Consider the following 26,698-nt stretch of genomic DNA (forward strand, 5'->3'; position numbering starts at 1 on the left):
TTCTCTCCACAGACATCCCTCTGTTGCTGGTGATGGTTTACATGGAAACTGAAGCCTCTAACACATGTGTCATTGAAGAAGGCTTTATGCTCAGAGTATGCGGCTTGTGACTCAGTCAGGTACAGAACATCTTTTAAAACCGAGAAACACCGCTTACAGAGATGGGTCCTCTGGGTTGCTGGAGCTCTTAGAAGCCATAACTTTTGCATCCACTTGTACAGATCCACTCTCCTCAGAACAGGTCTCCTCCTGGCCCATTTTATGCCAACATCCTGAAAACAGAAATATGGTGAGGAAATGAATGTTGACAGTGACACGGGGATATCCCTTTACAAAAGTGTGTCGCACTTATTACCTTGGCTTCGTGCAACTGGATGAGAGCAAAAGATTTCCAGGAAGGACTTAGAGGATGCTGCAATGAAGGTCTGGGCTACTGATGATCAAGAACAAGGAAAAAAATCTGTAAAAAATCCATAAAATATATTTAAAAACTAAAATAAAATAATGTGGGGGAAATGAACAGAGCCCATGGTTTGGCTCTGGAAGAGAGAAAGTTATGTCTGGAGAATAAAGGAAGAGGGGCCATCACCTCGGTACACTAGAAAATGTGAGTCTTACCTACGGATGATACAAGTGCGAACACTTCCAGCATCACATCGCAGTATAGACGTCTCTGAGCCTCATCAAGGAGCCCCCACGCCTCCTGAGAGAAGGAAATGGCCACGTCCTCAAAGTTCATATCCTGTCATAATGGGGACAGTTCAGCCCATGATCAGCATCTCCCCTATGATTTTCTGTTCATCATATTCCCCACCCTACACTTCCATCCTCTCCCTCTACTACCTTCATCAGAGTAGGTACCAGGCCTTAGTCCAATTGAACTGACTCTCTCCTTATATGCCAACTGGTACCGCGTCTTCCCACAACAATGAAGTTGGATGAGCAGATAAAATATATCTGAGTCCTGGGCCTCACATGTACGTCACACAGCCTCTGCTCAATACAGCTGAGGGAGAAATGTTGGCCATAAAGGGAGTGTGATTGATTTCACACAGGTCTTGTCAGGCATTCCCCCTGTAGTGCCCAGAATGGCCCTCCAAGACTCAGAAAAGCATGGGATCACACTTCACTTTTTGGAACTCAATCCTAGGATGCTGAGTCCATCACCTTTCACTAACAGTCACATAATTCCTCAAAACACACTCCTCTCACACAGCCTCTTTCCCAGAGACACAATTTCAAGAACACCAATATGCCTTGTTGCGGACAGAATTTTTCCTAATCACCTTCTTTCCAAAATTCTAACTCAGCCTCGCATCCTGCTACAAAGGCCTCCCTCCCTGAGTGCTTTTCACTTCCACCTCACCTAATGAACCGCATCAGATCGCAGATATCAGAGCCCCCACCTCTGGTGCTGCACTTGATGTCCCTTCTCGAGTCACAGCCTTCATCACTCAAGTCCCATCGCCTGTGTCCCTCTCACGGTTAGAGTCTACCCCATGCCCAGTGAGCGTTACAGATGACCGAGGCCACTGAGGTACCTGCCCTTGACTGGAATCGAACCCGGGATCCTTTAGTTTGCAGACTGATGCTCTAAACAGTGAGCCAAACTGGTCGGGGCCCTGCTGCTGGTTTTTAAAAATTGACAGAAGTACCCGAGTCCAGGAAGCAGGGTAAGGGGCATTCCTGGGGGTGATGGCAGGGGGAGGAGGGGAGGTGGGGAATTCGGGGTGTCAGTGTCTTCAATGGCAGAGGAGCACGGGCCACACGCAGGAGCACAGGCTTCCGGCAGACCCTCCCGCAGGGCGCACCTGGCCCCAGTGCGGGCATCTCACCTTTCGACCTGGACGAGGAGGCGGCGGACACGTTGAGTGCGCAGGGACACCTTCTCAGGGGCCGTGGCCTGAAGTTATTTCTGCTCAGAGAGGAGGCGGCCGCGATTCTGTAACACACACATAACACATATAACACACACACACATATCACACACACACACACACACACATAACACACACACACACACACACATAACACACACACACACACGTTGGAAGATGTGTCGGCTGAAGCCCAACAGCCTCCCACACACGCTGGCTCTGCCTTGAGGAGCCTACACCCTGAGGGGCGTTTTCGGGGTGACTTTTACACCCCGACTCTGGAGTAGCCCAAAGTGCTAGAGGTGACGCCCCGAGATGTCGATGTTCAACCATGCCTTGTAAGAGCGTCTATGGTGAAGTAGGTCTTGGCAGCGGGCAGAGGTCACATGGGAGTTAAGCCCAGCAGGACCCTGCCTGTGGCAGTGGCTTACCTTCTGTGTGACCAACAGGATCCTGTCAGTGGGAGGGGCTTAGCTCCTGTGGGAGGAGCTTAGCTCAGGAGTGTGGGGCATAATGCCTGTTACCCACAGGACCCAGACAGTGGGAGGTGCTTACGTCCTATGGGAGGAGTTTAGCTCCTGTGGGAGGGGCTTAGCTCATGTGTGACCAGCAGGATCCTGTCAGTGGGAGGGGCTCACCTCCTGAGTCAGCAGCAGGAGCCTTAGGTTGGGAGGGGGATTAACTCCTGTGTGACCAGCAGGATCCTGCCACGGGGAGGTGCTTTCATTTTCTGTCTCTTTTTCTCCCCGATACAGAGACAGAAAATGAAATGCTGTTCTTTTTAGTTTTTCTTTCTGTAAGTTCACTATTGGTGTATAGAAATGCCATAGATTTCTTGGCGTTAATTTTGTATCCTGCTACCTTGCCAAATTCATTTATTAAGTCTAATAGCTTTTTGATGGAGTGTTTTGGGGTTTTTAAGTACAATATCATGTCATCTGCAATTAAGGACAGCTTTACTTCTTCTTTTCCAATTTGAATGCCTATTATTTCTTATTCTCGTCTAATTGCAATGGCTAATACTTCCATTACTATGTCGAACAGGAGTGGTGAGAGTGGGCATCCCTGTTCAGTTCCTGTTTTAGGGAAAATGGTTTTAGTTTTTGCCCATTGAGTATGATGTTGACTGTGTGTTTATCATATATGGATTTTATTACATTGAGGTATGATCCTTCTATTCCCCACCTTGCTGAGACTTTTTATCAAGAATGGGTGTTGGATTTTGTCAAATGATTTATCTGCATCAATTGATATGATTATGTGATTTTTATTTTTCAATTTGTTTATATATGTATCACGTTTATTGATTTGCGGATACTGTACCATCCTTGCATCCCTGGGATAAATCCTACTTGGTCATAGTGTATGATCTTTCTGATGTACTGCTGGATCCGATTTGCTAGAATTTTGTTGAGGATTTTGGCATCTATGTTCATGAGGGATATTGGCCTGTAATTCTCTTTCATTGTGTTGTCTTTATCTGGTTTTGGTATTAGGGTGACGCGGGCTTCATAGAAGGAGCTTGGAAGTGTTCCTTCCTCTTGAATTTTTTTGAATAGTTTGAGGAGGACAGGTTTTAGTTCTTCCTTGAATGTTTGGTAAAACTCTCCTGTGAAGCCATCTGGCCCCGGGCTTTTGTTTGCCGGAAGCTTTTTGATGACTGCTTCAATTTCATCCATAGTTATTGGCCTATTGAGATGCTTCGATTCTTCCTGATTGAGTTTTAGAAGGTTGTTTTTTCTAGGAATATGTCCATTTCCTACAGATTGTCCAGTTTGATGGAATAGAGTTGTTCATAGTATTTTTGAAGAATCCTTTGTATAACTGTGGGGTCTGTTGTTATTTCTCCTCTTTCATTTTGGATTTTGTTTATTTAGGTCCTCTCTCTTTGCTTCTTGGTGAGCGTGGCTAGAGCTTCATCAATCTTGTTTATTCTTTTAAAGAACCAGATCTTGGTTTTGTTGATCTTTTGTATTGTTGTTGTTGTTTTTTGTCTCTATCTCATTTATCTCCGCTCTGATCTTTGTTATTTCCTTCCTTCTGTTTACACTGGGATTTTCTTATTGCTCTCTTTCTAACTCGTTGAGTTGTAGAGTTAGGTAATTTATTACCATTGTTTCTTGTTTTTTTGAAGTAGGATTGTAGAGCTATGAACTTCCCTCTCAGGACTGCTTTCACTGTGTCTCATAGATTTTGGATTGTTGTGTTTTCATTGTCATTTGTTGCCATGATGTTTTTTATTTCTTCCTTGATCTCCCTGGCAACCCAGTCATTGTTTAATAGCATGCTATTTAGTCTCCATGTGTTTGATTTTCTTGGATTGTTTTTATTGTAGTTGATTTCCAGTTTTATGCCACTGTGATCTGAGAAGATGCTTGATAGGATTTCTATCTTCTTGAATTTGAAGAGACTTTGCCTGTGACCCAGCATATGGTCAATCTTTGAAAATGACCCATGTGCACTTGAGAAGAATGTATATTCTGTGGCTTTGGGGTGAAATGTTCTGAAGATGTCAATTAATTCCATCTGGTCTAGTGAGTCATTTAGGATTGCTGTTTCTTTGCTGATTTTTTGTTTAGAGGATTTGTCCAATGGTGATACCGGGGTACTAAAGTCTCCTACTATGATTGTATTTCTGTCAATCTCTCCCTTGACATCCTCCAGGAGTTTTGTTATGTATTTGGGTGCTCCTGTATTGGGTGTGTATATGTTTACCAGAGTTATTTCTTCTTGCTGGATTGCTCCCTTTTGTATTATGAAGTGGCCTTCCTTACCTCTTTTTATATCCTTCACTTTGAGATCTAATTTGTCAGATATAAGTATTGCTACCCCAGCTTTTTTTTTTCATTTCCATTCGCCTGGAAAACCTTTTTCCATGCCTTCACTCTCAGTCTGTGTGAATCTATTTTTCTGAAGTGGGTTTCTTGTAGACAGCAGATATATGGGTCAAATTTTCTTATCCAAACCATTACCCTATGTCTTTTGATTGGGACATTTAATCCATTTACATTTAAAGTTATTATTGATAGGTACTTGTTGGTCGCAATTTTTATTCTTTACCCCTGTGTTCCTTCTTCGCTTCCCTTTTTTTTTTTTTTTTTTTTTTTTTTTTACAGCAGACCCTTTAGCATTTCTTACATTGCTGGTTTGGTGGTGATAAACTCCCTTAGTCCTTTTTTGTCTGTGAAGCTCCTGATTTCACCTTCAATTTTGATTGATAGCCTTGCTGAGTACAGTATTCTTGGATTCAGACCCTTCCTTTGCATGACTTTGTATATTTCATTCCATTCCCTTCTGGCCTGATGTGTTTCTGTTGAGAAATCAGTCGCTAGCCTGATGGGGAATCCTTTGTAGGTAACTTTCTGTCTCTCTAGCTGCTTTTAAGATTCTTACTTTGTCGTTGGTGTTTGCCAATTTAATTATAATGTGCCTTGGTGTTGGTTTTTTGGTGTTCATTTTGCTTGGGACTCTGTGAGCTTCTTGGATTTGTGTGGGTTTTTTTCTTCCCTATATCAGGGAAGTTTTCTGTCATTATTATTTCAAACAGGTTTTCTATTCCTTGCTCAGCTTCCTCTCCTTCTGGCACCGCTCTTATGCAGATGTTGTTTTGTTTCGTGTTGTCCCAAAGTTACCTTAGGCTCTCCTCTTACTTTTTAATTTCTTTTTCTAGAAGCAGCTCTACTTGGGTATTTTTTCCTACCTTGTCTTCTAGCTCACTGATTCGGTCTTCTGGTTCTTCTAGTCTACTCTTGATGCTTTCTATTGAGTTCTTTATAGCAGCGATGTCATTTTTCATTTGTTCTTGATTCTTCTTCATTTCCTCTTGGTTCTTACACATATTGTCGAATTTATCTTCCATTCTTTTCATCCACCTTATGACCATTTCTCTGAATTATTTCTCTGAATATATTATTTATTATAATAATTAAATAAATATAATTATTTCTATACACCAATAGTGAAGTTACAGAAAGAGAGACTAAAAAAGCAAACCCAGCCGAAACCGGTTTGGCTCAATGGATAGAGCGTCGGTCTGCGGACTGAAAGGTCCCAGGTTCGATTCCGGTCAAGGGCATGTACATTGGCTGCGGGCACATCCCTGGTATGGGGTGTGCAGGAGGCAGCTGGTCGATGATTCTCTCTCATCGATGTTTCTAGCTCTCTATCCCTCTCCCTTCCTCTCTGTAAAAAATCAATAAAAAATATTTCAAAAAAAAAAAAAAAAGCAAACCCATTTATCATCATACCAAAAAAATTAAGATACCTAGGAATAAACTTAACTAAGGAGGTAAAAGACCTATATGCGGAAAACTATAGGACACTGAAAAAAGGAGATAGAGGAAGACGTAAACACATGGAAGAACATACCATGTTCATGGATTGGTAGAATCAACATCATTCAAATGTCCATACTACCCAAAGCAATCTATAGATTCAATGCACTCCCCATTAAAATACCAACGGCATATTTCACAGACCTAGAAAGAACTCTCCAAAAATTCATCTGGAATAAAAAAAGATCCCGAATAGCCACAGCAATCCTGAGAAAGAACAAAGTAGGTGGGATCTCAATACCAGATTTCAAGCTGTATTACAAGGCCACTGTTCTCAAAACAGCCTGGTACTGGCACAAGAACAGACATATAGATCAATGGAATAGAATAGAGAACCCAGATATCGACCCAAACCACTATGCTCAATTAATATTTGACAAAGGAGGCATGAACATACAATGGAGTCAAGACAGTCTCTTCAATAAATGATGTTGGGAAAATTGGACGGATACATGCAAAAAAATGAAACTAGACCACCAAGTTACGCCATTCACAAAAATAAACTCAAACTGGATAAAGGACTTAAACATAAGACAGGAAACCATAAAAATACTAGAGGAATCCACAGGCAGAGAAATCTCAGACATACGCCAAAGAAATTTCTTCACCGATACCGCTCCTAGGGCAATGGAAACTAAAGAGAAAATAAAACAAATGGGACTACATCAAAATAAAAAGCTTTCACTCAGCAAAAGAAACCATCAACAAAATAACAAGAAAGCCCACTGTATGGGAGAACATATTTGCAAATGTTATCACTGATAAAGGTTTAATCTCCAACATCTACAGGGAACTTATACAACTTAATAAAAGGAAGATAAATGATCCAATAAAATAAAAAAAATGGGCAACGCGCCTAAATAGAATATTTTCAAAAGAAGACAGAGGAAGGCCCAGAGACATATGAAAACATGCTCAAAGTCACTAATCACTTGAGAGATGCAAATCAAAACGACAGTGCGGTACCATCTCACACCTGTCAGAATGGCTATCATCAACAAATCAACAAACAACAAGTGCTGGCGAGGATGCGGAGAAAAAGGAACCCTCGTGCACTGCTGGTGGGAATGCAGACTGGTGCAGCCACTGTGGAGAACAGTATGGAGTTTCCTCAAAAAACTGAAAATGGAACTCCCATTTGACCCAGTAATCCCACTTCTAGGAATATATCCCAAGAAACTAGAAACACCAGTCAGAACGGATATATGCACCCCTATGTTCATAGCAGCACAATTCACCATAGCTAAGATTTCGAAACAGTCTAAATGCTCATCAGCAGATGACTGGATTAGAAAACTATGGTCCATCTATACAATGGAATACTACACTGCTATAATAAAGAAGGAATTCTTACCATTTGCAGCAGCATGGATGGACCTGGAGAGCATTATGTTAAGAGAAATAAGCCAGGCAATGAAAGAAAAATACCACATGATCTCAATCATTTATGGAAAATAAAGAACATTATAAACTGATGAACAAAAAGATAGATACAGAGGCAGTAAAGCACCGAACAGACTGTCAAATTACAGCGGGAAGGCTGGGGAGTGTTGAGGAGGGGGGGAAAGAGATCAACCAAAGGACTTGTATGCATGCATAGAAGCACAACCAATGGACACAGACACTGGGGCGGTCGGATGAGGGCATGCGACGGGGTAGGGGAGGCCGGGGGAAGGTCAATGGGGGAAAAAAAAGGACATATATGTACTACTACATGTAATAATTTAAACAAACAAAAAAAAATTTCAATTAAACTTTGAATTCTGTAAACCTAGACTATAAAGCCATTCAAATTGTACAAATAACTTAGAAGAATTTGTGTTTAAAAAAAGGCGCACCATTCATTTCTTAATATAAGTGAGCTAATGTTTAGAAACACATTGTGGTTGTAATTGCAGTTAAAAGTTTTTAAAGGACAGTGAATTTCAAATTTACTAAAGGAGAAGAACAGTATATCTTATATCCTACTGGTAGGTAGATATCTTCCTCATAAAGGTTCCAATAGTATTACAAGTTCCTTGGAATAAATTTGTATATGTGATGCTTTGGATATGAGATGACTTCAACAATAAACAAATATATCAGATGAAGTTTTCAATGAAAAAAAAGAAAGAAAATGAAATGCTGCACCTGTGAGCTCCCAGTGACCACCCGTCTACAGAGGGGACACCTTGCTGACCGGACACCACTTTTCCCTTTGTCAGAAGGGCGTTGATAAGACAAAACCCCTCCACATTTATTCATTATGCTAGTCCTGGATAAGACAATTTTCTGTTATCCAACTCCAGTCAAACAATAGGGGAGTTGTTTTTTTTTTTTTGTTCACCGCTCACTTTAATGCACAGGGTTACCATGCATACTCCATAGGATATCACTCATTTTCAAAAAAAGTCTAGAGCAGCCAGGCTGGGGTGGCTCAGCAGCTGAGCATCGACCTATGAACCAGAAGGTCAGGGGTCGATTTCCGGTCAGGGCACATGTCCAGGTTACAGGCTTGATCCCCAGTGGGGGACATGCTGGAGGCAGCCGATCCATGATTCTCTGTCATCATTGATGTTCCTCTCTCTCCCTATCCCTTCCTTTCTGAAATCAATTAATATATAAAAGAATGGACAATGGAAGGGGTGGGGGAGACGGAGAGGCAGAGAGCCAGAGGGAGGGGTTCCCACTGGCTGTGACCCCGCCTTCCTGGGTGGGTGCCGGAGGCTCTTACCGTATCCGCAGCTTCCTCTGCAGCAGCTGCAGGATGTCGGCCGACTGCTGGTGATAGTCGAGAGCCGCCTGGACAAACTGGGCCAACTGGCCGAGTTGCTCTACCTGCAGGGAAGGAGATGTTAGTCCCTGGAGGCTGGAGCCCGTGGGGGCCGGAGGCGGGACATGAGCCCAGGGACCAGGCCTTGCAGGGAATTTTAATGTCACAGGAGCTGGTGAGCATCACGCGGGTCCAGTGTACAGGGCTAGCGATGCCGGCCGCACACGTGCACATGGAGTTCTGATTGTAAATGTGCTTTAACTCAATCAAATGCCGACTACCCCCCGGAGAGGATAGTCTCAGGAGATTTACTTTTATGCTATAAAGCTCACCGATCTGAGAGCATCGGCCTGCGGACCAAAGGGTCTCAGGTTCAATTCCGGTCAAGGGCACGTGCTTTGGTTGCAGGCTCCTCCCCGGCCAGGGCCCTGGTCCGCGCGCCTGCAGGAGGCAACTGATCGACATTTCTCTCACATGGATGTTTCCCTCTGTCTCTCCCTCTCTCTTCCACTCTCTCTAAAAATCATTGGGAAAACATCCTCGGGTGAGGATTAACCAACAATAAATAAATAAATAAAATAATGTTTCTTTAAAAAAATAACAATAACCGAAACCGGTTTGGCTCAGTGGATGGAGCGTCGGCCTGTGGACTGAAGGGTCCCGGGTTCGATTCCGGTCAAGGGCATGTACCTTGGTTGCGGGCACATCTCCAGTGGGAGGTGTGCAGGAGGCAGCTGATCGATGTTTCTCTCTCTCATCGATGTTTCTAACTCTCTATCCCTCTCTCTTCCTCTCTGTAAAAAATCAATAAAATATATTTTAAAAAAAATAAAAAAATAACAATAAAGTTCATCGTCCATGTGGAAACAGAGATCCAGCTTTTCCTATGACAAGGGAACCTGACACTGAGCGGATGAGAGGTTCCCTCACTGAAGTGTCTCTTGGGGTCCTTTCTGGTCAAGTCCAGTCAGGAGACTAAGTACATCCTGCTCTTCTCAGACAGGAGGGACCCAGGGCAGCGCCCCCTGTAGGTTCTTGCCGCTATGACAGCCTTCCCTGAGACAAAAGGCTGAAAGGAATAAACTATAAAGATGGTGGCATCTCTCTTTCCCACCATCCAGACGTTTGTGAAAGCTGTGACCAAACATCAGTGGACGTAAAACAATCACATCAGACATGCATCCCGGGACGCTGTGCACACTCATAGTAGGTGCTCAATGCAACCAGGGGAGAGGTGGTTACTAAGCTGAGTCTCTTGTCATGTGGAGGCCCCCAGCTGTGTCCGGGCCACGAGCAGCCAGCTGTGTGTGGTGGCCTCTGCTTCCCAAACCACACTTAGAATGAAATACCTGGTTGTGGCCGGTGTGGCTCAGTGGTTGAGCGCTGACCTAGGAACCAGGAGGTGACGGTTCTACTCCAGTCAGGGCACATGCCCGGGTTGCAGGATCAATCCCCAGTAGGGGGCGTGCAGGAGGCAGGTGATCCATGCTTCTCTCTCATCATTGATATTTCTCTCCCTCCCTCTCCCTCTAAGTGGCTGACTGTACATGCGTCCGACTGACTGGCCAGTACGTATGACGTGCACTGGCAATTTAAAAATAAACGTTGACTCACACATGCACAATACATATAAAGCTCTCGCTGGCACCAATCGCACACGTGTTTTAATTTTATACTACTAGAGGCACGATGCACAAAGATTTGTGCAAGAGTAGTCCTTCCTTCCCCCGGCTGCCGGCACCGCCTTTGGCTCTGGCTGGAGCTGCCTTTCTGCCTTCCCACCCTGCCCAGAGGCCTAGAGCGGCTGGGGCAGTGCCGAACACCCCCTGCCACTGCGCCTGAGTATGCAAATTAACCCACCATCTTTGTTGGGTTAATTTGCATAGTCACTCCTGATTGGTTGGTGGGCGTCACGAAGGTACGGTCCATTTGTATCTTACCTTTATTAGTGTAGATATTATATATACTATTTTGACATGTAATTTTTTGCAGTAATGTAAGTACTGCATGAATCTTTCTTCTAATTAATTTCCTTTCAATGTGCACGAACCCATGCACCAGGCCACCAGTATATAAATTTTAAAAAATTCTGATTTCTGGAAACTTTTAAAACAACAAATGCTCCCAAAAGCTTCCCCACAAACATACAATGTTTTCATTCCCAGGAGGGTCTCCTGCTTGGGGTCAATACTTACGTCATTTTCTAAAAACCTAAACATGCTTCTCTCTGCCACGACCTTGGACTCCTCAAACTTTTCCATTGCTTGTGTGATCTCGTTGTCGGGGATCTTTCCAACGCGCTTCCTTTTATAATCGTAGTCCAGGCGGCGGCCCTCCAGCCTCTTCAAGTGGTGCTGAGGGAGAGGAGACAGACCTGGAGCTGCTACCTCGGCACGTGGCCCAGGGCGGCCTGCCGTGCCTCTACAAGGAAGGTCATTACTTTTTCTCGGTCTACATTTTAGGGGTAGGGACCCAGTTACTTTACTTTTTGGTGGGCACCTCAGCATCTAGGAGAGGCTTCTTTTATCAAGGAATATTTATGAAATGAACAAACAAATGGATGTATGGGTGGATGATAGCATAAACAGATGAATGGATGGATGGAGGGACATAGCATAAATGGATGAATGGATGGATGGATGGATGGATGGATGGGTAGACGATAGCATAAATGAATGGATAGATGGATGGAGGACAGCATAGATGGATGGATGGATGGGTGGATGGGTGGGTGGATGGATGGGTGGATGGACAGATGGATGGATGGATGGATGGATGGATGGATGGACAGATGATAGCATAAATGAATGGATGGATAGATGGATGGATGAATGGATGAGTAGATGCAAGGATGGATAGATGATGACATGGATGGATGGATGGATGGATGGATGGATGAATGACAGATGATTGTCAATATGGACCATAAGGACACAGTATTGTCACTCGGATTCCATTTTCAAAGATCTTTACAGGAACTCTCACCAGCTCTGTTAATGTCCGTAATTTCCAACCAAATTAACAATACCAAAAATAGGGATGGATGTCTTCCGGCACTACTGTCGAATCCTTATTAAGAAGTAGATGATAAAAATACAAATCTCTAGTATCTTCTAGAGCAAACATGTCAAACATGTCCTGCAGGCCGCATGTGGCCCACAATGAATATTTTTGTGGCCCAGCCAATACAAAAGTTAAGTAAGAAATGTTTTAATAAAAATTTTGCAACTTAATTTTTACAATATCCTGTTATAGATAATTCTTTTTTTCTTAAATATATTTTATTGATTTTTTACAAAGAGGAAGGGAGAAGGATAGAGAGAAACATCGATTAGCTGCCTCCTGCACACCCCCCACTGGGGATGTGCCCGCAACCAAGGTACATGCCCTTGACCAGAATTGAACCTGGGACCCTTGAGTCCGCAGGCCGACGCTCTATCCACTGAGCCAAACTGGTTTCAGCTATAGATAATTCTTAACAATGAACTACAATGCTCACTAATGACTGATGACTATAACCGTGTTGCATTCATTTCTCTTACGCGCCTTACACGCTGGCGCAATATTTCTCTCCACTGCTCCCAATCACTCGGAAATCCAGTTTCTGGGGACACGCGGGGGACCCAGGCACCTACGGGGAGAGGCTGGACTCTCGGCCATCGGGTCGGAAAGTGAGAGTGACATTTTTGCAGAGGTGCGCCCAGCAATCATTGTTTACTGCGCTGGAGCGCGGGGCGCAGGGACTTGGAAAGGTGGAAAGGCAGAGATGGCTGACGCCAGCCATCGCCGTTGGCCACGCCCCAGCCTAGTGACGCCCTGAGACCCCACCCCGCCCTGAGGCCCCGCCCCGCACATTCTACAAACCCTCCCAGGCTCCACACAGCGGCTTTTGCATATAAATGGCCTGTTCTGTGACAGCTTAACCAAATAAATTGCAGCTCCAGTCAGACTGCTCCAAATCCGCCCAAGCAAAGGAGAAGAAAACTAGCCCTTGCTGTAGCTCCTGCTGGGGGACACACAGTACACAAGGGTACACCCAGAGTGTCCACCTCAAGTAACTGGGAGGCTGACCCGTTGAACCAATAGGACACCTAGTACACAAAGCTACCCTACCAATTCAGGGAAGCAGTGAAAATGAGGAAGCAAGGAAACAGATCACAAACCAAAGAAATGGAGGAGAACAAGCGACTGGACATAGAGTTCAAAACCACGGTTATAAGGTTTTTCAAGAATTTCATGGAAAAGGCCGATAAATTCAATGAGACCCTTGAGGATATGAAAAAGGACCAACTAGAAATTAAACATACACTGACTGAGATAAAAAATATTATACAGAGACCCAAAAGCAGACTAGAGGATTGCAAGAATCGACTCAAAGATTTGGAATACAAAGAGGCCAAGGACACTCCTCCAGAGAAGCATGAAGAGAAGAGAATTCAGAAAGTTGAAGATAGTGTAAGAAGCCTCTGGGACAACTTCAAGCGTACCAACATCAGAATTATGGGGGTGCCAGAAGAAGAGAGAGAGCAAGATGCTGAAAACTTATTTGAAGAAATAATGAACGAAAACTTCCCCCACCTGAGGAAAGAAATAGACTTACAAGTCCAGGAAGCACACAGAACCCCAAACAAAAGGAATCCAAAGAGGACCACACCAAGACACATCATAATTAAAATGCCAAGAGCAAAAGACAAAGAGAGAATCTTACAAGCAGCAAGAGAAAAACAGTTAGTTACCTACAAGGGAGCTCCCATACGATTATCAGCTAATTTCTCAACAGAAACCATGCAGGCCAGACGGGAGTGGCAAGAAATATTCAAAGTGATGAATAGCAGGAACCTACAACCAAGACTACTCTACCCAGCAAAGTTATCATTCAGAATTGAAGGGCAGATAAAGAGCTTCACAGATAAGAAAAAGCTAAAGGAGTTCATCACCACCAAACCAGCATTATATGAAATGCTGAAAGGTATTCTTTAAAAAGAGGAAAAAGAAGAAGAAAGATAAAAATTATGAACAACAAATACATATCTATCAACAAGTGAATCTAAAAGTCAAGTGAATTAAAAATCTGAGGAACAGAATAAACTGGTGAACTTAATAGAATCAGAGGCATAGAATGGGAGTGGATTGATAATTCTCAGGGGGAAAGGGGTGTCTGTGTGGGGAGTATGGGAAGAGACTGGACAAAAATCATACACCTATGGATAAGGACAGTGGGGGGGAGAGGGGGGAGATAAGGGCAGAGGGGGTGGGAACTGGGTGGCGGGGAGATATGTGGGGAAAAAGGAGAAACAATTGTAATCTGAACAATAAAGATTCATTAAAAAAAATATATATATATATATTTCTCTCCACTAACACCAGCAGCGAATATTTTAGCAGCCGATGGCCACATCCTTAGTCTTGGACTGACTTGTTTGGTGTGTACAACAGAAAATATCTCGCTTTCAGACAAGAAAAATGGGTTTATTTGTATTATACTTACTCATTTGTGCAGTTATCCAGTGTCTGGTAAGTCAATGTTCAAGAAAAAATACTAACTTTTATTAAAATGGTCTATTATTTTATGTTAACGATGACTCATTTATTTCAGCCCTTTGCATTCAGCATGTCTCTATCGAAATAAACCCGCGTTTCTATGAAAACTGAAGCTTTTTTGTTTTTGCGGCCACATACACTTAAACCTTGTTTATTTGGCTCATGTTAGCTTTTGAGTTTGACCTGCTTGTTCTGGAGTACTTATACATCTTCCATAGGTTCCCCAACAATCACAGAATGAGCTGAGTAAACGCTACCATGAAAGAAACACACACACCCTCTTGTGTGTGAGCTCCATGTGGCCATTTTTAAAAATTTTCCAGCCCTGACCGGTTTGGCTCAGTGGATAGAGCGTCGGACTGTGGACTGAAGGGTCCCAGGTTCGATTCCAGTCAAGGGCATGTACCTTGGTTGCGGGTACATCCCCAGTAGGGGGTGTGCAAGAGGCAACTGATCGATGTTTCTCTCTCATCGATGTTTCTAACTCTCTATCCCTCTCCCTTCCTCTCTGTAATAAATAAATAAATAAATAAAATATAAAAATTTTCCAAATATATAATAAAGACCTGGAAATTAATGACCATTTGTGCCATGTATCAAAATTAGCAACGAGGCCCAGCCGGTGTGGCTCAGTGGTTGAGCATCGACCCAGGAAACAGGTCACAGTTTAAGACTCCCGGTCAGGGCATATGCCTGGGTTGTGGGCTCGATACTCATTAGTGGGTGTGCAGGAGGCAGTGGATCAATGATTCTCTCTCATCATTGATGTTTCTCTCTCTGTCTTAAATAAATATAAATATATATATACATATATTTTAAAAAGATGCAATGAGTATATGTTTTGATTTTCATTGTTGAAAACCCACTCCACAGTTTAAGAATCATTTCCTGTGAACAACGGCTGTGGAAATCAGTACCTTTAGCTTGGTTTCTTTCTGGCTTCAATAAGCCACAGGAGAGCCCTAGCCTGTGTGGCTCAGTGGATAGAGCGTCAGCCTTCAGACCTAAGGGTCTTGCATTCCATTCTGGTTGCAGGCTCCTCCCCAGCAGGGGCGCTGGGCAGGGTGTGAGCAGGAGGCACCAGCCGATGTGTTTTTCTCACATCAATGTTTCCCTCTGTCTCTCCCTCTCTCTTCTACTTTCTTTAAAAACCAATGGAACAGCCTTAGCTGGTTTGGCTCAGTGCCTACAGCTTTGTCCTGTGGACTGAAGGGTTCCAGGTTCAAATCCGGCCAAGGGCACATGTGGGGGGCATGCAGGAAGCAGCCACTTAATGATTCTCTCTCATCACTGATTTTTCTATCTCTCCCTCTCCCTTCCACTCTGAAATCAATAAAAATAAAAATATTTTGCCCTGACTGGTTTGGCTCAGTGGATAAAGCATCGGCCTTTGGCCTGAAAGGTGCCAGGTTCAATTACGGTCAAGAGCATGTACCTTGGTTGCGGGCACATCCCCCGTGGGAGGTGTGCAGGAGGCATCTGATTGAAATTTCTCTCTCATCGATGTTTCTAACTCTCTATCCCTCTCTCTTCCCCTCTCTGTAAAATATCAATAAAAAAGCCCTGACCGGGTTTGGCTCAGTGGATAGAGCATCGGCCTGTGGACTGAAAGGTCCCAGGTTCGATTCCGGTCAAGGGCATGTACCTTGGTTGCGGGCACATCCCCAGTAGGAGGTGTGCAGGAGGCAGCTGATCGATGTTTCTCTCTCATCGATGTTTCTAACTCTCTATCCCTTTCCCTTCCTCTCTGTAAAAAAATCAATAAAATATATATTTAAAAATCAGTAAAAATATATTTTAATAAAATAAAAATATTTTTTAAAATTAAAATAAAAAATAAAAAAGTCAATGGAACAAATATCCTTGAATGAGGATTAAAATAAATAAACACGTTTACCATTAAAACACACACACACACACGCACACACACACACGCACACACACTCACACACACATACACACTCACACACACACACACGCTCACACACACACATTCACACACACACTCACACACATACACACACACACTCACACTCACATACACACACACACTCACATACACACTCACACACACACACACACATACACACACACACACTCACACACATACACACACACATACTCACACACACACACATATACACACACACACACTCACACACACATACTCTCTCTCACACACACACACACACACACACACACACACACAGCTACAGGATAAAGGGCTCACGGCTCCTGGGGCTCCCGCCCAGGGGGCAGGTGAACATCACTGCGTGGTTACCTGTTTCTCCGCCCACACTAAGATGATGCTTTTGCTGGGACCCTACAGACACGTCCCCATGGTTTTAACTACAAACACCACTTTAAGTAGCAACGCCGGGGTTTACAGCCGAGAAAACTTACCGAAATCTGCTTTAAATCTTCGTCGTGTACTAACTGGAGTGGCTCGATAAAGGTTTCCTTGACGTTAATATCAAAGGATTCTTTCACCTCCGCCATCAGCTTCATGGCCTTGCCCATATCGATCAGCGCGCCGCCTGGGACAGAAACACAAATAAAAAGCGTTCCTTCACGGAGTGCCCAGAGGTGGGTGGCACTATTCACTGCTTGCCCAAGATTTGTGGGGGGATGGTTTACTTAACAAGGTCTTTTCTGAGGGACTTACTCAGAAAAGAATAAAAATAAAAACTTCCTTTTTTAAAAAAAATATATTTTTATAGATTTCAGAGAGGAAGGGAGAGGGAGAGAGAAACAGCAATGATGAGAATCATGGATAGGCTGCCTCCTGCACGGCCCCCACACAACCCAGGCAGGTGCCCTGACCGGGAATTGAACCGTGACCTCCTGGTTCATAGGTCAAATCTCAACCTGAGTATAAGAATTATAATAATTAAAATCCCTCTTTTTTGGAAATATTGTTTATTGCATGTAATATTATTATATTTAAGAGTTTTTCTTGAATAATTGGTGCTTGTTGCGTGTAACATTATTATGTTTAAAATAGTTTTTCTTGAGATATTAATGTTTACTGCATGAAACATTATTATATTTTAAAGAGTTTTTTCTTGAAAAAAATGGAAAAAGAAAAAGAAACTCAACAACTGAGCCAGCCAGCTTGGCTAAAAATAAAAACCCTACATTTCTTCTCTACTTCCTTTCCTCCTTTTCTTCATCAAACTCACCTGGCAGCCTACAGGCTGAGGCACTTCCCATTCTGGCCACTAGATGAAGATAAAACTCTATTTTTTTTTTTTGTAAAAAAACAAAACAAAACAAGCCCTAACTGGTTTGTACATCTCCCGTGTAGCTCAGTGGGTAGAACGTTGGCCTGCGGACCAGAGCCCCAGGTTCGATTGGGTCCAGGGCACGTACCTAGTTACATGCTACTCGGGCGGGCCCTGGCCCTGATTGGGGCTCATGAAGGAGGCAACCCATCAACTGCTTCTCTCACATCGATGTTTCTCTTCTCTCCCTCTGTCTTCACTCTCCCTGAAAATCAACGGAAAAAATATCCTCAGGTGAGGATTAGCAAAAACAAACAAACAAACAAAAAAAACATCTCCCGGCCGGCCTGCGTACCAGGAGGTCATGGTTCAATGCCCAGTCAGGGCACATGCCTGGGATCCCCAGTAGGGGGCGTGCCAGAAGCAACCGATCCATGATTACCTTTCATCATTGATGTTTCTCTCTCTCCCCGACTCCTTTCCTCTCTGAAATCAATCCTAAAAGAAAAGTGAAGAGAAAAGGAAGGCTTCATGTATAAACTACGGGCGACACGGGCCGCCCGCCCTCCAGGCCCTGCGCACTCACCGAAGATGGAGTCCTCGCCCAGCTCGTGGCCGTACTTGAGCATGCAGTCGCCCAGCAGGCCCTCCGGCTGCGGGCACTCCGGGGCGTTCCCCCGATTGTGGATCTTCGACACCGGGACCAGCATGCCCTGCTTCACTCTGTGTGCTTCAAGACAGGTCATTGGTAATTCCTTCAAGGGACAGGCACAGGGTATGCAACAAACGCAGCCGCAAAACTGAGGGCACCCTCGGCGACATGGCAGAGACCCGAGGTGCCAAAGGGCCGCGGTGACCTATTTAGTCTTTGCCGTGATTGGCATATTTGTCATCCAGATGGGTGCAGAGTGGTTGGTTGCCGAGTCACGTGAGAAACGGAAATTGTGCACACATTACAACCAGGCTGTATCAGGACCTCTCTCTCTCTCTTGCTCTTCCTCTCTCTCTCAAAAGTAATTTATCTCTAGCCTGTATGGCTCAGTGGATAGGGCATCAGCCTGCGGACTGAAGGGTCCCGAGTTAAATAACTGGTCAGGGCACATGCCCGGTTGCGGGCAGATCCCCAGTGTGGGGCGTGCAGGAGGCCGCTGTCCATGATTCTCTCTCATCATTGATGTTTCTGGCTCTCTCTCTCCCTCTCCCTTCCTCTCTGAAATCAATAAAAATAGATTTTAAAAAGTAAGCAAGCCATAGCCAGTCTGGCTCAGTGGATACAGTGTTGGCCTGCAGACTGAAGGGTCCTGGGTTCGATTCCGGTCAAGGGCACGTACCTTGGCTGCAGGTTCCCCGGCCCTGGTCGGGGCACGTGCAGGAGGCAACAGATCAATGTGTCTCACATCAATGCTTCTCTCTCTCCCCTTCTCCCTCTCCCTTCCTCTCTGAAATAAATAAAATATATATTTTGAAAACAAACCCCCAAACCACATTTCATGATTGGGACCCCAATGGGGTTGTTTCTAGATCACATCAAGGGAGGGCCCAGCCGCTGTGGGTGGTCAGCGTGGGTCACCGTGAGTGGGGAACAGGACAGTTCCAGACATCGTCCCACGTTACCTGGATTGGGCTGAATGTATTCCGTGGCTTTCAAAAGGATTTCTGAAACAGCTTTATTGGTGAGATCTACTTTCTAAAAAAAAAGCACATAAAATGTTGGTGAGTGACAAGTGATGAATTCACAGGGAAGGACACGGAGGACCTGTGGGGCCCCAGGGATGCTCCACACAGGAGACCAGGGACAACGTCACAATCATTTCTCTTAACAGTCTCGACGTGCCCTGGCCGGGTGGCTCAGTGGGTTGGAGCGTCATCCTGGACACCGAAAGGTCAGAGGTTCAATCCCTGGCTAGGGTGCATAAGGAAGGCAGGGAGATGTTTCTCTCATGTTGATGTTTCTCTCTTACTCTCCCTCTTCCTTTCTCTCTAAAATCAATAAAACATATCCTTGGGTGAGGATTAAAAGAAACACATTTTAAAAAGATATATATAGAGAGAGAGGCCTGGTGTAGGACGTTTGTGTACAGAGGGGGGTGGGGCCTCAGTCCAGCCTGCACCCTTTCACAGGCGGGGAGCCCTCGGGGGATAGCTGACTGGGGGCTCAGGCCCCCTAAGCTGGCAGTCAGACATCCTACGTGCTGCCAAGGAGGTGGGAGCGGCCGCTGCACTCGCCAGCTGTGAGCCCGGCTTCCGGCTGAGTGGCACTCTCCTGTGGGAGCGCCCTGAACACCAGGGGGCAGCTCCTGCACTGAGCGTCTGCCCCCTGGCTGTCAGTGCATGTCATAGCGACCAGTCGTTCTGCCATTTGGTCAATTTGCATATTACCCTTTCATAATATAGGATCTTTTTTATTGATTTCAGAGAGGAAGAAGAGGGAGAGAGAGATAGAAACATCACTGATGAGAGAGAATCATGGATCGGCTGTCTCCAGCACACCCCACACTGGGGATCGAGCCCATAAGCTGGGCATGTGCCCTGACCAGGAATCAAACCATGACCTGGTTCATAGGTTGATACTCAACCACTGAGCCACCAGTCGGGGTGAAACACATTTAAAAAAAAAAAAAAAAGGAGTACCATCGTACTTCCCCAATGCTGTCACATGCATGAACATTCCCCACAACTGTCACAACAGAAATGCCAGGTGAGCAGCGCCCTGGCTGTCACCCTGTGTCATAGTCGGGAAAGGCGAACCCGCCCCCCCAGGCCCTCAGGCCGGTTGCAGGGCAGCGCCAGGATCTGGGGATGCGTCACACAGCTGTCGTGCCCAGGAGACACAGCCAGGGCTTCCACGTGGGGCCTCAATATGTATCCATATGAGGATCTCGGCCCAGAAATACACTCTGACCCTCCAGGAGCATAACCACATGCTGGGGCTTTTTAATTGCTTGCCAAGACTGCCCATCTTGCCCAGCCGGTGTGCCTCAGGGACTGAGCGTCAGCTTATGAATCAGGAGGTCACAGTTTGATTCCTGGTCAAATTCGAGCCCATGACCCAGGTCAGGGCACATGCCTGGGTCATGGGCTCGATCCCCAGTGAGGGGCGTGCAGGAGGCAGCCAATCCATGATTCTCTTTCATCATTGATGTTTCTATCTCCCTCTCCCTTCCTCTCTGAAGTCAATAAAAATGCATATCTTATATAATAAAAGCCTAATATGCAAATCGACCAAAAGGTGAAACAACTGGCAGAATGACCGGTCGCTATGATGTGCACTGACCACTAGGGAGCAGATGCTCAATGAAGGAGCTGCTCCAAGCCCACAGACCCCCAAGCCAGCCAAGGCGGGTGCCAGTGGAGGGCCCCCCACCCCCTGCAATCACCCCACAGATTAGCCCCATTCGCCAGCCAGGCCTAGGGACCCTAACCATGCACAAATTTTGTGCACAGGGCCTCTAGTATATAGTGAGCATTCTGAATTTTGTCCACTAGAGGGAACCAGTGAGCCATATCCAGGCTCCTTCATAATCAAGGGTCCTCATTTGGGCTTAGACCTGGGAAAAATGCCTTTCGGGTCCCAGGATCCACTCCTGTGTGTGAGCATCCTAGACTCTACTCTCTTCACAGTTATCAGTATGTCTCATCTCACAACTACAGTCAAATTGGTTTCCTTTTTAAAAATGTTTCCCCCAGATTTTTCTCTTTTTAAAAGAATTTGTTATTACTGAAATCATTACATATGTCACTTTTTATCCCCTTGCTCCCCTCCAGCCCACTGCTGCCCCCCGACCCAGGCCCTCACCACCCCGATGTCTGTGTCCCGGGGCCATGCAGAGATGCATGCAAGGTCCTTGTCTGATTACCTGCCACCACCCACCCTCCCCGCCTTCTCTCCGAGGTTCCACACTCTGTTCCATGCTTCCATGTCCGCATCCACTCTGATCATCAGTTTGGTATTTTGTTACTTAGACTCCACATAGGAGTGAGATCATGTGATGACACTCACATTCTTCACACAATTGACATTAAAATGCTCTTACCTTTTCCAGGTCAAGAAAGTGGTCATCTAGTTTCGTGCCTTCAATGCCATTTATTTTTTCACTAATTAGCTGCAGAAATAAAGACAAGTAAGTATAACATACAAGGATTTGTGATCACAGTATCTTGACGCAAATTCTCTCTCTCTCACAGATACACACACACACACACACACACACACACACACACACAAAACACTCTCAGATTCAGCCTGTTTTTCTTTTGGTTTGTTCATTGTTTTTTAAATGTATTTTTATTGGCTTCAGACAGGAAAGGAGAGGGAGAGAGAGAAACATAAATGATGAGGGAGAACCATGGATCAGCTGCCTCCTGCACGCCCCACACTGGGGATAAAGCCCCCAACATGGGCATGTGCCCTGACCAGGAATTGAATCCAGACCTCCTGGCTCAACAGTCCACACCCAACCACTGAGCCACGCCAGCCAGGACTGTTGGATTTTTTTTTTTTTAACTCAGTCCTTTATGAACAATACTGGAAGGAGTAACCATATCTGAGGACATAGGAAGGTACACAATGTCACTCACTCAACAGATGTTTATTATGCTCCTACTGTAGGTGAGAGCACACGGAAGGGGCTCCAATAGAAACAAAACCAAGATTGCCCGTCTGGTGTGGCTCAGTGGTTAAGCGCCGACCTAGGAACCAGGAGGTCACGGTTCGATTCCCGGTCAAGGGCACATGACCAGATTACCGGCTCAATCCCCAGTGCGGGGCGTGCAGGAGGCAGCTGATCCATGATTCTCTCTCATCATTGATGTTTCTCTTTCTCTCCCTTCCTCTCTGAAATCAATAAAAGTACATATATATAAAAAAGCACACCAACAAAATAAAACAAAAACCAACCAAAAATAAAACAAATAAGAGGGACCCTTGTCATCCCCGAAGCCAGGGTCCCATCATAAGAGTCGCTATGAATTATGGTAGCAACCATACTTGGGTAAAAATTGCTGCTTAATATTTTAACCTTGCTGTTTTGGGTTCTGTACTCATTTAAAAGTTATTGTGATTTTCTGAACTTATGTATGCTATCCCAATACTCTATTGATGGCGGTGTGAATATCCCATTGATTGTGATCTCACTGGTCATCGAAGCACATTCCTGGGACCCAAGACAGTTCAATGATCCTAAATTGCCTCAGTAGCTACAGAGAGTGCATTCCTGTTGACTCAGTGATCCCAGAATCTGGACAGCACAATTCTTCTAAAATTGTCCAGGTGGTCCCAGATAATGTGTTTCTGTTGATTCAGTGATTCGTAGATACTTTAGATAACTAACTTGCTCAGTTTCACTTCTGTAAAATCGTGAAACAGGTTCCTCATTCCAGACCCAAAGATGTAATCGATACTTCTGTGATATTCTGCCAATATAAGCCAGGCGTGGCAAGCTGTTCGGGGCTGCGAGGTCTGGAGCTTCAGCCCCTCGTATGCCGCCGGCCTTTAATAAATGACTCCATAATTCGACTTCTTTTGAGGCGTCCTTTGTAAGATGGGGGTTATACCACAACAGCTATAAAGGCATTCAAGTCAAGTACAAGGAGGGGCAATGAAAACAACAGAGGAGATCAGTCCTGGATTCATACTATTGCAAACATCCCCAGCAAGGGGCATTTCTGTGGACTCCCAGGGGGGATTCTGGGAACCTGCGGCAGGGATGGGGGTGGGGATCTCCCCGGGCCTGGCTCCCAGGAGGCGGGGCATCTGAGCCGGCTGGTTCAGGAAGCAGAGCATTTAAAGGGCAGCCTGGAGGGCAAGGCCTCCCAGCAGGAGGCAGGAGGAAAAACAAGTCTGTGAGGCAGAGTTTCTGGATCTTGGCAGTGGGATACTTAGACCAGAACATTCTTTTATTTTTTATTGATTTCAGAGAGGAAGGGAGAGGGAGAGAGACAGAAACATCAGTGATGAGAGAGAATCAGGGATCAGATGCCTCCTGCATACCCTACACTGGGGATCCGGGAATGTGTCCTGGCCAGGAATGGAACCCCGGACCCTTCAGTCTGCGGGCCGTCACTCCAGCCACTGAGCCAGACCAGCGAGGGCTGATACTTTTATTTATTTATTTTTTATATTTTATTGATTTTTCATAGAGAGGAAGGGAGAGGGATAGAGAGCTAGAAACATCGATGAGAGAGAGACATCGACCAGCTGCCTCCTGCACACCCCCCACTGGGGATGTGCCCGCAACCAAGGTACATGCCCTTGACCGGAATCGAACCTGGGACCTTCCAGTCCGCAGACCGACGCTCTACCCACTGAGCCAAACCGGCTTCGGCTGCACTGATACTTTTAAAACTCCATTGAGGCTGGAAAGGCCAAAAGGTCTGTAGCCCCTGCCTTGGCCTCACAGCCTGTGTCCCAGGTGAGGAGATGCGCCTGCTCTGCGCAGTCCAAGGGGTCCATCGCTAGGCGCACGCGCGGGGAGTCCCGGGCCCGAAGGGGGCAGGATGCAGGGCCCCCGACCCCCACAAGCCCGCGGGGACCCCGCACTCACTCCCTGCGTGGGAAGGGGGGAGAGGCCCCAGCGGGGTCTCCGGTCGCTCCCCGTCTCCGCCCCCAGACCCTCACTCCGCCCCCGCGCACTCGTAGGCGGGCAGACCTGGAGCCCCGGAGGTCCCGGAGCCTCGGGGACCCCGCCCCCCACTTTCCCGCGCCCCCACCTGGCTGGCTTTGAGTAACTGCTTCTTCAGCCTCCCCACCGACAACGCGGCCTGGCGCCCCCGGAGCTGCGTGGTCTCTGCGCTGGGCCGGGCCTCCAGGAGGCGCCGCCCCGGGGGAACCAGGGCCGGTCCCCCCGCGCTGGGCTCCGCCGCCCCCGCCTCCAGGGCCGCGGGCACCGCTGAGGTCTTGGCCGCGGTCACGCCGGCACCCGCGCACGCGCGCGCGCGGGCGGTTGGTAACACCGCGTTCCCAAGCCCCACCCCCCGCGCTGCCCATTGGCCAAGTCCCGGCGTATGCAAATGAGGCCGCTGGCTCCGCCCCCGCCACATTGTTGCGTGGAAACACGGAGGAAGCCCAACGGCGGGGAAGACCCGCCTAGGAAGCTGGGTCCCGGGGCAAGGTCAGAGGTGCGGGGCGCGGGGGTCACGCAGCGCTTCGGGGTCGCGCACAAGCTGAGATGCGCCCCGCTTTGTGATGGCCGTGGGCGGGGAGACAGGCACCCCTTATCCGCGCTTCTGGGACCTAACCTGGTTTCACTCACAGGCAACAGTGCCCCCCTCTGGCGCCATTGGGTAAGGGACGCTCCAAGAGGCGCCTATGGGGGGAGCAAACAGACCCAGGGACCCGCCTTGGAGGAAGAGGCCCAGGGCTGCTGGGCGGTTCCTTCTGTCCCCATGCCGTGGTCTGGGCGCCATCTGCCTGGCGTCCGGGCTACTAGTCAGCGTCTGATCAATATCGCGCTCGTCTTCAAATAAGCTCCACAAACCCGTACACCTGATCGATTCTGCATTTGCAGGAATTTGTGGAAAGAAAATGGTCTGTTGAGAGCCTGGCAACCACCAGGCTCTCTGGGCTCAGGCTGCCCAGTGCCCTTGCCCAGCCCGGAGGCCAGGTGCCCTCCAGATGCCTGTGTGATCTCAGGGCTCAGTCCTCAGTGCTCACTCCTGCCAGTTCCCTTGTCATTTACAGGACTTCCCCTTCCTGTCCACAATGCTGTCCTCTGTCTTCTAGTCTGTTCTTCCTCTGAGCAATGTTAGGGAAAGTTAGTCCCCTACCTCAGAAAATGTCCCTCTTTTTTCACAACCATCTATGGTCCCAGCATTCTGAGAATGAAAGTAAAACTCCTCACACAAAACCACACCTCATCTCTTTGTTGCCTTTAGACCCAAACAGGCCCGGGTTTCCGAATCCTCCCAGCTCAGTGTCACCATCACGTCCTCACAAGGTGGCACTGCAGCCTCCCACCCTCTTCCCCATCACCCACGTGTCACCCACCAGGGACTCACCATTCCGGACGCTGGGGCCTGGGCGGCAGGACCTGAGCGGCGCCGGCCCCCAGGCCGGAGGGTTCAGGGGGGTCGGGCTGCGGGAACGCTGTGAGCAGAGAGGCGTCCGGGAGGCACGGGGACCCCGATCTCGGTCTGTTGGGGCTGCAGGGGCCTCAGACACACCCTCCACCGCAGGCAGCGGCCTCCCAGGCCTCCTCCTCCTCAGTCCAGTGCCCTGAAGCCTGTGACTCTGTGAACAAAGACTTAAGACGTTAAAATGACCACCGAGAGGAGGAAGGCGGAAGTCCAAATACCCTTTAGCTCCGCCCACATGAGTGCAGTGCCTTCTGGGTAATGTAGTTTTCTCAAGCGCCCAGGGGAATACTAGCATCCCAGCCAATGACTTAGGTCAATGGTCAGCAAACTGCGGCTCGAGAGCCACTTGCGGCTCTTTGACCCCTTGAGTTTTTAGCAAAGACCAGCTTAGGAGTACCCTAATTAAGTCAATAACAATGTACTTACCTATATAGTTTAAGTTTAAAAAATTTGGCTCTCTTTCCGAAACCGGTTTGGCTCAGTGGATGGAGCATCGGCATGTACCTTGGTTGCGGGCACATCCCCAGTGGAGGTGTGCAGGAGGCAGCTGATCGAGGTTTCTCTCTCATCGATGTTTCTAGCTCTCTGCCCCTCTCCCTTCCTCTCTGTAAAATATCAATAAAAATATATATATATATATATTTTTTTTTTTAATTGGCTCTCAAAAGAAATTTCAATCGTCGCTCTGTTGATATTTGGCTCTGTTGACTAATGAGTTTGCCCACCACTGATAGGTGAATAAAGGTGTTGTGGCCCAGCAAGTGAGCCTGGGGTGGTACTAGATTGGACAGAGACCTGACTAACTGGAGCAGAGTAACAGATCTCTGAGGGGAGGAAGGTGAGGAGGAATGCAAGAGATCCACCAAAGAATATATACAGAGGGGGGAAATGGGAGAC

The 26,698-nt window shown here is 46.6% G+C and overlaps 1 protein-coding gene across 1 annotated transcript; it reads right to left on the minus strand.

The window, feature by feature from the left end:
• Positions 1 to 69: 69 nt before the first annotated feature.
• On the minus strand, positions 70 to 24,766 carry LOC129148329 (endophilin-A3-like). Its single transcript, XM_054713180.1, has 11 exons — positions 24,437 to 24,766; positions 21,763 to 21,831; positions 19,343 to 19,415; positions 18,315 to 18,458; positions 16,908 to 17,041; positions 11,159 to 11,317; positions 8,925 to 9,028; positions 1,836 to 1,942; positions 619 to 742; positions 356 to 460; positions 70 to 272 (listed from the first exon to the last, which is right to left on the minus strand). Exons 1-9 carry the CDS (start codon positions 24,764 to 24,766, stop codon positions 729 to 731), a joined length of 1,134 nt encoding a protein of 377 aa, XP_054569155.1. The 3' UTR covers positions 70 to 272; positions 356 to 460; positions 619 to 728.
• Between the last annotated feature and the right edge of the window lie 1,932 nt (positions 24,767 to 26,698).

The sequence above is a fragment of the Eptesicus fuscus genome, chromosome 25, assembly GCF_027574615.1.
Source record: "Eptesicus fuscus isolate TK198812 chromosome 25, DD_ASM_mEF_20220401, whole genome shotgun sequence".
NCBI classification, from domain to species: domain Eukaryota; kingdom Metazoa; phylum Chordata; class Mammalia; order Chiroptera; family Vespertilionidae; genus Eptesicus; species Eptesicus fuscus.